Source organism: Centruroides sculpturatus, unplaced genomic scaffold (genome assembly GCF_000671375.1).
Source record: "Centruroides sculpturatus isolate CEXI.00-Female unplaced genomic scaffold, Cexi_2.0 scaffold120, whole genome shotgun sequence".
NCBI lineage: Eukaryota > Metazoa > Arthropoda > Arachnida > Scorpiones > Buthidae > Centruroides > Centruroides sculpturatus.
Genome location: NW_019384554.1, coordinates 991356 through 1000050, shown reverse-complemented (window position 1 = coordinate 1000050; position 8695 = coordinate 991356). Strand labels below are relative to the sequence as shown.

The following is an 8695-nucleotide window of genomic DNA, read 5'->3' as shown; positions in this document are numbered from 1 at the left end:
TTTAAATTTTATTATTTTCTATTACTATATTATTTTTTCTTAAAAATTTAATGAAATAAAAATTGTTATTAACTTATTATAATAATTACAATAAATAATTTTTTTATTAAAAATTTTTAAAATTTATTTTCTTACTTTCTGTTTTGTTAGAAGTTTTACTGCAGCATCCTCATCTTTGCCGTAATCATCACTCGTTAATGTATCTCTCTTCTCATTCATCCATGATTCGATTTCTACCGTTTCCGACAAAAACTGAAATGAATTATTAAAAAGTTTTTAGATTTTCAAAATATTTGATTAATGTATTAACTTGTAAAACTTTCATTTATTAAACCTATTAATACATACCAATTGCATTTTTAAAGAGAGTTCTAATTTCTTTTTCCGCTGGGTAACTAAATTTAATAAATTGTTCCAACTATCATTCAATTCATTGCACATTTCTTTTATAGACAAAGCTGCAACATGCTTTTGATCAATTAGCATTTGGCCAGAAGCAAATGTTTTATCAATCATTACTTGATGACCTTGAACTTCTCTTTCAAGTTTCTGTAATTAAAAATTTAAAAATTTTTTTAATTTAAAGGAACAGAATGACATATTTATTGTGTATTAATAAACTAACTTGGTGTTTTTTATATAAATTTTGCGCATCAATAAGGTTTTGGCCCAAATCTTCCGACGAAGCTGCAGGCAAATGTTCTCTTATCCACTGCATTTCAGTGTCCACTTCAAAATTAAACTGGTGAAATTTAAGCGATTCTTCTAACTTGTGTCGACGATTTTCAGCAGGATCTTTTAGTTTATTAAGTCTATGGGACACAAATATTTGTTGTTCTTTTATAAATACCAATATACAGTATTTTAGTAAAATTATTTTGTAGCAATAGTGGCGTAACATGGGTGTCAGCTGCTCGGGGCGGAGGAAAATTTCGCCGTTCCCTTATTTACATATCTCAATTTAAAAGACTAAAATTCAGTTTCGTCACAGAATAAGTAATGAAACATTCTGTGCTCATTTCAATTGGTCCGAATTGTAGATGCGACAAAAATATGAAATGAAATGGTTCAAATTTTTACAAGATATTATTATTATTTATTGTGAAATTTTGCTGCCCCCTAAAAGTGCCGCCCGGGGCGGGCCACCCCTGCCGCCCACCATGCTACGCCACTGTGTAGCAATTATGTTTTAATTAAAGAAAAACATTAATATTTTAAAATATGTATTCAAGTCAAAAATCTTGTGTATTTTGAATGTTTATGGTATAAATCATTTTAATATTTTATTTATACCACATTTATTGTTATTAATTTTAATAACTATTCAAAAATGCTAATATCCTACATGTCAATAATAAAAAATTATTTTAAATGAATTTTATTATTTTTATTACACCTTTACTTAATGCTTTAGTAGAAAAAGTACATAAACTTGTTTTTCATAAAGCATTAAACCAGCGTTTCTCAAAGTGGGCAATAATGCCCCCTTGTGAGCGATGAGTAAATCTAGGGGCTGCTGGAGGCAAGGTACTGAATGGTGACCAAAGGTAAAATTGGGGTCACTGAAAGCCGTTCCCTTTCCTCTGTTCTCTGGTTTCCAGATGTTGAGAACAATGTATGGTAAGGGCACAAAGTGTGAGATTCATAGAAAAGCTTTCCTAAGAATATTTCCAATCCCTTCTCACACAAGAGAAAATGGGTTAGGGGGCATTGTGTATAACTTTATGGAACAAAGGGTGCGGTGGATCGAAAAAGTTTGGTAATCACTGATTAAACTAAAAATATCAGAAAAAAAAAAATTATTGTTAAAGTAAAACTATAAAAAAACTCAATTAATTAAAAATATAACATATTGGACTGCAATTTGAAAAAATTGTAACCCAATAAGTTCCCATTGTCGTCCATCATCTGTCTGCCTTAATCTCAAGAACAGTGTTAGATAGATTAAAGTCAAGACTAGATATGAAAAGCTTAGGGGCAGGAGGTCCAATTAACTATATACAAACTCCTGGTCTAGACAGTTATGATGTGATTTTAATTAAAAAATTTTCCCCAGAATGAAATTAGATAGATGACAAAATGACTCTTGTTATCAGAAAAAGTATGACATACAGGGACAAAACAGCTAATTTGAGATTGAGAGCATATATTTTAAATTAAATCAATTAAAAATATGATTGTCACAACACTGGGCTACAATTTATAACGTCACAATAATTTTTGCTCATTATTTCTTTATTTTTATTATATTTAAAGAAAAATATCTTTTAAATATCTTAAATATTATTATTAAGATAAGATTATTTAAACATGAAGTAAAACTCTTTACCTTGTATTTACAATTTTTGTAGCTTTAATTATGTTAGGGGCATCAAAATGGCCTTGTTTTGCCATATCTTCCCCAAGTCTAACTAACTCTTGAACTTTTATCTCCCACAATGTAAGCTCATTTTCCACTATCTGAAATGAAATTATCATCATTTTTACACTGAAAAAATAAGTTGAAAAAATAATTGTAATTGATTTTTCATTCCATTTTTTATCTATTGATTTTTAGTTTTCTATTTTAGAATACATATAATTTTTTAACAAAGAAAATTAATATAATAAAAACAATTTCTAATTTATATTTAATAATCAAACATAAATTCATAAACACTAACACTAGTTTAAGACATTTATTTTTAAAATTAAAAACTTGTTAACATACTTGATGTTTCTTTAGTAATTGCTTAACGCTACGTAAATCATGGCCCATGTCTTCTGAAGCAAACAGAGCCTCTAATTCATCTAATTTTGCTCGAGCGTCCTCTAATGTTCTGTTGTACGTATGCTGAGCAACCGCCTGACGTAACTTTTGACCTTTATCTTCGGTACGGGCACAAAGTTCCTGCCACTGTGTATTTAATTGTTGTAAATGGGCATCAATTTTTTCAGAAGCGTAGTGACCGGAAACAATTAAGTTTTGACCGTCCTTGATAACAGAAATAAAAATTAATTTATTAATTTTTTTAGTTATTATAACAACAAACAAAAATTAAGATTATAACAACAAACAAAAAAAAAACATCAAAACACAGGATTTTCATTTATGTTATTTCAAGTTACAATAAAATGATACAACAGAATGAATTCTTGAGTTTATTTCTCTATAATTTCCCAGGAAATCTGATATTTAAATTTCTCTTGAAATGAACTGTAATTAATGATATTTCTCTCATTAATTCCTCTTATTTTATATTAAATGTTTACCTTCTAATATTAGAAATTATATTTCAGCATAAAAATAAACTACTCACTATAACAAATTTATCCCTAATGCTCTTCTTAAGTCATTTTCCCTTTAATTATTATCAACACTCACTAGTAGTTTTCAATTTTTTTTAATATGGACCCCAGCTTAAAGTTTAATAAATTTTATAATACTTCATGAATAGTATAGTAGTAGGGATCAACTGCTTTTCTACCTAATTTACGTAAACTTTTCATCAACTTGTAAGTGAAATTTACAATCTAACTGATCGAAAATAACTTTCTTCCTAGTTTTCGGTTTGTCTTTCTTATACTTATTCCATTTTAGAATTATTTTTGTATTCAATTTTTTTATTCAGTTTCATCGGACTATTAAACATCATAAACTAAATGCCTGCTTTATTGATATTTAACATGTCTTGGAATAATGACATAATGCATCCTACTTAATGACAATTATATCCATAATTCAGTTTCTGAAGAAATTTCATAACTGATGTAAAATAAAATCAGAAATGAATAAAATCAGAATTATCATTATCAAATTCAAAACAAAATAAAATAGTAATTTCCTAAGTGGAACATTTTCTTCTAAATAATAAAATCATTAGATTATTTCTTCATTATGAACTTATATATGTACAGTACGTATGATGCTATACCTAACCTGTTAGAAATTTAGAGTTTTTGGAAATAGTATATGATGATAATATCTAAATTACTACCTTTAAGCTATTTCATTCCACTGCTTTTAGCTCATTCACTTACACTTTACTGACAGAAATATTTTCCTAGTTAATAATCAGTAGTGCATTATACACTTTCACAAAACCCAGGGCAAATTTGAATTAGGGGCCCAGGTACAGTGTTGAGTTCAGACATTTTTCTTTGGGGGAATGTTTTGAGGGAAATATTTTCTTATAAAAGATTGGTTTGGAGACATCCTGTTGGTGGGGGCCCAGGCAATTGCCATTTTTGCTCATAAAATAACATGCCACTGTTAATAGTGTAAATTTTATGATATAATTTAAATATTTATCATAAATTCTGATAAAATATAAATAATATATTATTATTTAATATGTACTTAAAGAAATTTTAAAATGATATTCTTTTTTTCTTCCTCTGTCAATGTCTTTACATTCAAAATTAATTATCCAAAGAAACAATAAAATTCATTTTATCTAAATGTTTGTACAGATAATATCTTGTAAGCATTGATGGGCTTTACTCCATATAAACTCATTACATAATAAATAATAACATTTCATTATATAACTTGTATCTGACAAGGGAAGATTTCATAAAAAAATTGATTACATTTATTAGGGAGGCAATCTCTATGAAATGACACAAATTTCATTAGAAAGTGACATTGATAATTCCCAACTTTTCCTTGTGAGATTATCATTAGTCACAAAGTTAATTAATATTATTACTATTTTAGATTTAATTAACTTTTAACACACTATATAATGAAGTGTTCAAAATTATGATAATTTGCTTATTATCTTTAAACATTTCTATGTAATATTTTATAATATATTAATGTAAAATCTAAATATTACAACAAAAAGTATATATATTTTAAAAATAATGTTAACAGATAATTTGTTTTGATTATTCAGCTTTCTACAATACATCATAAGTGTTAATAATCACACAAGAAATTGGGGTAGCTGAACAGAATATCTTTATTCAACATGTCTGCTGAACGAACAAAAGGGCAAAAAAAAATGGGTCAGCGAGTAACGGTCGTACAATATATAAGAATCTGCCACTACTGAAATGCCCCATGGTAATCAAACCTAACAGTGGGACATAATTAAACCCATTAAAAATAAGTTACATCATAATATTTTGATGAAAACTTTTTAATTTAATTAGAAAATTCTTAATTATACTTTATGTCCATAAAGTCCATAAGCAATTTAAAAATTTTATAACTTTATTAGTATTTGTGATAAAGAAATTATGTAGAATGTGTTGGAAATAAGAAAATCTATATATTTTTATTGTTTTATTGTATTTTATTAAGTTTCCACATGTCCACCATCGTGATAATTCCACCACAGTAATTCAAAGAGTAATACAATTTTGTAGTTCTCTAAAAACATTTTCCAATTGATTTACAGTAATGTCTGAAATCACATTAGTTATTTTAGCTTTCAAATCTTCTAACAATTGAGGTTTTGTTGCATATACTATTGTTTTCACATGTCTCCATAAAAAAAAATCTAATGGAGTGAAGTCTGGTGAACACGGAGGCCAAGAAAATGGTCCACCTCGTGTGTTGAAGAATTACTAAATAATTTTACTTAAAACTAGGTACATTAAGCTTTCTAATACTTTTTACAGATTTTTTTTCTATCACAAATACTAATAAACTTATAAATTTTTTAAAATTGCACATGGACTTTATGGACATCCTGTATTATATTGATACATTTAAAATTTAATAATTATTATCATAATGCCATAAAAAAATAAAGTTTAAAAATTGGTTTTATACATTAACTACTCTAATTATAACAACAAACATTTTACTTACAGAATTAATCGAATCTAATCTTTTCTCATTTGCTTTCAATTCGGCTTCAAAAGCTTCATGGCGTTGCAACTTTCTTTCCAAATTTGTTAGATCTCTGTATGATTCATCTGAAGCAGTCTTTAATTTTTCTTGTATCCATGCAGTCAACTGAAAATTTAAGTTAATTTTCTAATATTTTACTGATAATAATTTATAGTAAAATTATATAATTTCTATCATACCACAAATAGTTTCAATTATTAATGTTTATATTGTTTTTTCTATACTTAAAAAATATATATATAAACTTTGCAAATAAAAAAAATTAATATTAAATACCTCAAATATACTTATTTGTATTCTTTATTAGTAAACAATAAAAAATTTTTAAAACATTAAATTCTAATACCTCATTTGCATCTGCTCGGAATTCCTGATACGCATGAGAAGCCAAGAGAATTTGTTTTCTCTGATGAGCCTTTTCTTTAACAGACTGTCTTCTAGATAATACCTGATGACGTCTTTCACCAATGCTGTAAAATTACCAACATTTATTATTATTGTAGATGTAAATAACTTAGAAAAATTACATCATGTGAATTATATTACAACTAACTATTTGCTATCATAATGTTTTGCAGCAATAAGTTTGTCAGCCATCTCACTAAACAATCGTAATCTTTCATCTTGAGCTAAAAGTGTGTTGATAAAATTTTCATGTCGTTTCAATAAAGCTTCAACGTCGTCAAGAGTTGTCTGTTTAAAATTTTAAAAAATTATATTAATAGATCAGTTTTATATTTTTATTCTTAATTTATGGAGAAATATATAAAAAATTACTATTGCAAATAGAAATTCAAGATTAAGAAAACAAAAACTACTAATGTTATACTTGGCATTATGCAGGGTGTTTCCCTCAGATATCCCTAGTTTTGTGGATTATTAATTTTTGGAAAAGAAATATGAGTACAGTACTGTATACAATGATAACAGAAAGTGCATCTGAAACAGTTAATTATTACATTAAATCAGCACATTTCTGCAAATACTTCTAATAATATCTGGTTTGTAATTGAATTTAGCCGTTGTCCAAGCTAGCATGTTAGGAGTCATTTTATTAATGGCATCCATGATTCTTGTATGCAGGATTCTTAAGTTTGGCACTTTTATAGCATATACATGATCCTTAATGTGCCCACAAAGAAAAAGTTCAAACAGATAATGTCAGGTGATTGGGTGGATCAAGAAATGAGCCTTAATAACCTAGACCATGTAGCAGTGGAGGTTCAAATTGCCACTGTGTAGCAGCAGGACCCTTTCAAGTATATGCATGTTAAACTTGGAGTATTGATCAATATTATCCAGCATGTTTTATTTACATATTGGAACAAATGAATTTTATAGAACAGTTTTAAACTAGAGGAATTCAAGGGGAACATCCTGTATTATATTGATACATTTAAAATTTAATAATTATTATCATAATGCCATAAAAAAATAAAGTTTAAAAATTGGTTTTATACATTAACTACTCTAATTATAACAACAAACATTTTACTTACAGAATTAATCGAATCTAATCTTTTCTCATTTGCTTTCAATTCGGCTTCAAAAGCTTCATGGCGTTGCAACTTTCTTTCCAAATTTGTTAGATCTCTGTATGATTCATCTGAAGCAGTCTTTAATTTTTCTTGTATCCATGCAGTCAACTGAAAATTTAAGTTAATTTTCTAATATTTTACTGATAATAATTTATAGTAAAATTATATAATTTCTATCATACCACAAATAGTTTCAATTATTAATGTTTATATTGTTTTTTCTATACTTAAAAAATATATATATAAACTTTGCAAATAAAAAAAATTAATATTAAATACCTCAAATATACTTATTTGTATTCTTTATTAGTAAACAATAAAAAATTTTTAAAACATTAAATTCTAATACCTCATTTGCATCTGCTCGGAATTCCTGATACGCATGAGAAGCCAAGAGAATTTGTTTTCTCTGATGAGCCTTTTCTTTAACAGACTGTCTTCTAGATAATACCTGATGACGTCTTTCACCAATGCTGTAAAATTACCAACATTTATTATTATTGTAGATGTAAATAACTTAGAAAAATTACATCATGTGAATTATATTACAACTAACTATTTGCTATCATAATGTTTTGCAGCAATAAGTTTGTCAGCCATCTCACTAAACAATCGTAATCTTTCATCTTGAGCTAAAAGTGTGTTGATAAAATTTTCATGTCGTTTCAATAAAGCTTCAACGTCGTCAAGAGTTGTCTGTTTAAAATTTTAAAAAATTATATTAATAGATCAGTTTTATATTTTTATTCTTAATTTATGGAGAAATATATAAAAAATTACTATTGCAAATAGAAATTCAAGATTAAGAAAACAAAAACTACTAATGTTATACTTGGCATTATGCAGGGTGTTTCCCTCAGATATCCCTAGTTTTGTGGATTATTAATTTTTGGAAAAGAAATATGAGTACAGTACTGTATACAATGATAACAGAAAGTGCATCTGAAACAGTTAATTATTACATTAAATCAGCACATTTCTGCAAATACTTCTAATAATATCTGGTTTGTAATTGAACTTAGCCGTTGTCCAAGCTAGCATGTTAGGAGTCATTTTATTAATGGCATNTTTATAAAAAAAAAAATTAATAAAATAAAATATAAAATATATAGATATGTATGTGTCGAAGAATAGTTTTTTATGAAGGATATCTCTATATTGAAGTAGGAAAAACAAAAATCTTTTCAGTTTGCTGATTGTGATTTTAGAGTGTACTAGTTGAAGAATTCTGTTATGGATGACGCGCACAAGACTGAAATTTGTTGATTAAAAAATAAAAAAAGGAGGGCAGATAAGGTTTTCATTAAGAAAA

The 8695-nt window shown here is 26.9% G+C and overlaps 2 protein-coding genes across 2 annotated transcripts in view; both read right to left on the bottom strand.

Moving 5' to 3' along the window:
- The window catches only part of LOC111623780 (spectrin beta chain, non-erythrocytic 1-like), a 62787-nt gene extending 56020 nt beyond the window's left edge, over positions 1-6767 (bottom strand). Inside the window, exons 1-8 of the mRNA XM_023366482.1 lie at positions 6399-6767; positions 6192-6315; positions 5804-5950; positions 2711-2974; positions 2330-2460; positions 626-812; positions 349-549; positions 136-252 (exon numbers count right to left, since the gene is read on the bottom strand). Of these exons, the coding sequence (XP_023222250.1) occupies positions 136-252; positions 349-549; positions 626-812; positions 2330-2460; positions 2711-2974; positions 5804-5950; positions 6192-6315; positions 6399-6442 (1215 nt within the window). The 5' untranslated portion in view covers positions 6443-6767. The remainder of the gene's footprint in view (positions 1-135; positions 253-348; positions 550-625; positions 813-2329; positions 2461-2710; positions 2975-5803; positions 5951-6191; positions 6316-6398) is intronic.
- A 270-nt stretch (positions 6768-7037) lies between these two features.
- LOC111623793 (spectrin beta chain-like) overlaps positions 7038-8695 on the bottom strand; it is a 45113-nt gene continuing 43455 nt past the window's right edge. The window contains exons 30-33 of the mRNA XM_023366494.1: positions 7940-8079; positions 7733-7856; positions 7345-7491; positions 7038-7097 (exon numbers count right to left, since the gene is read on the bottom strand). Of these exons, the coding sequence (XP_023222262.1) occupies positions 7038-7097; positions 7345-7491; positions 7733-7856; positions 7940-8079 (471 nt within the window). The remainder of the gene's footprint in view (positions 7098-7344; positions 7492-7732; positions 7857-7939; positions 8080-8695) is intronic.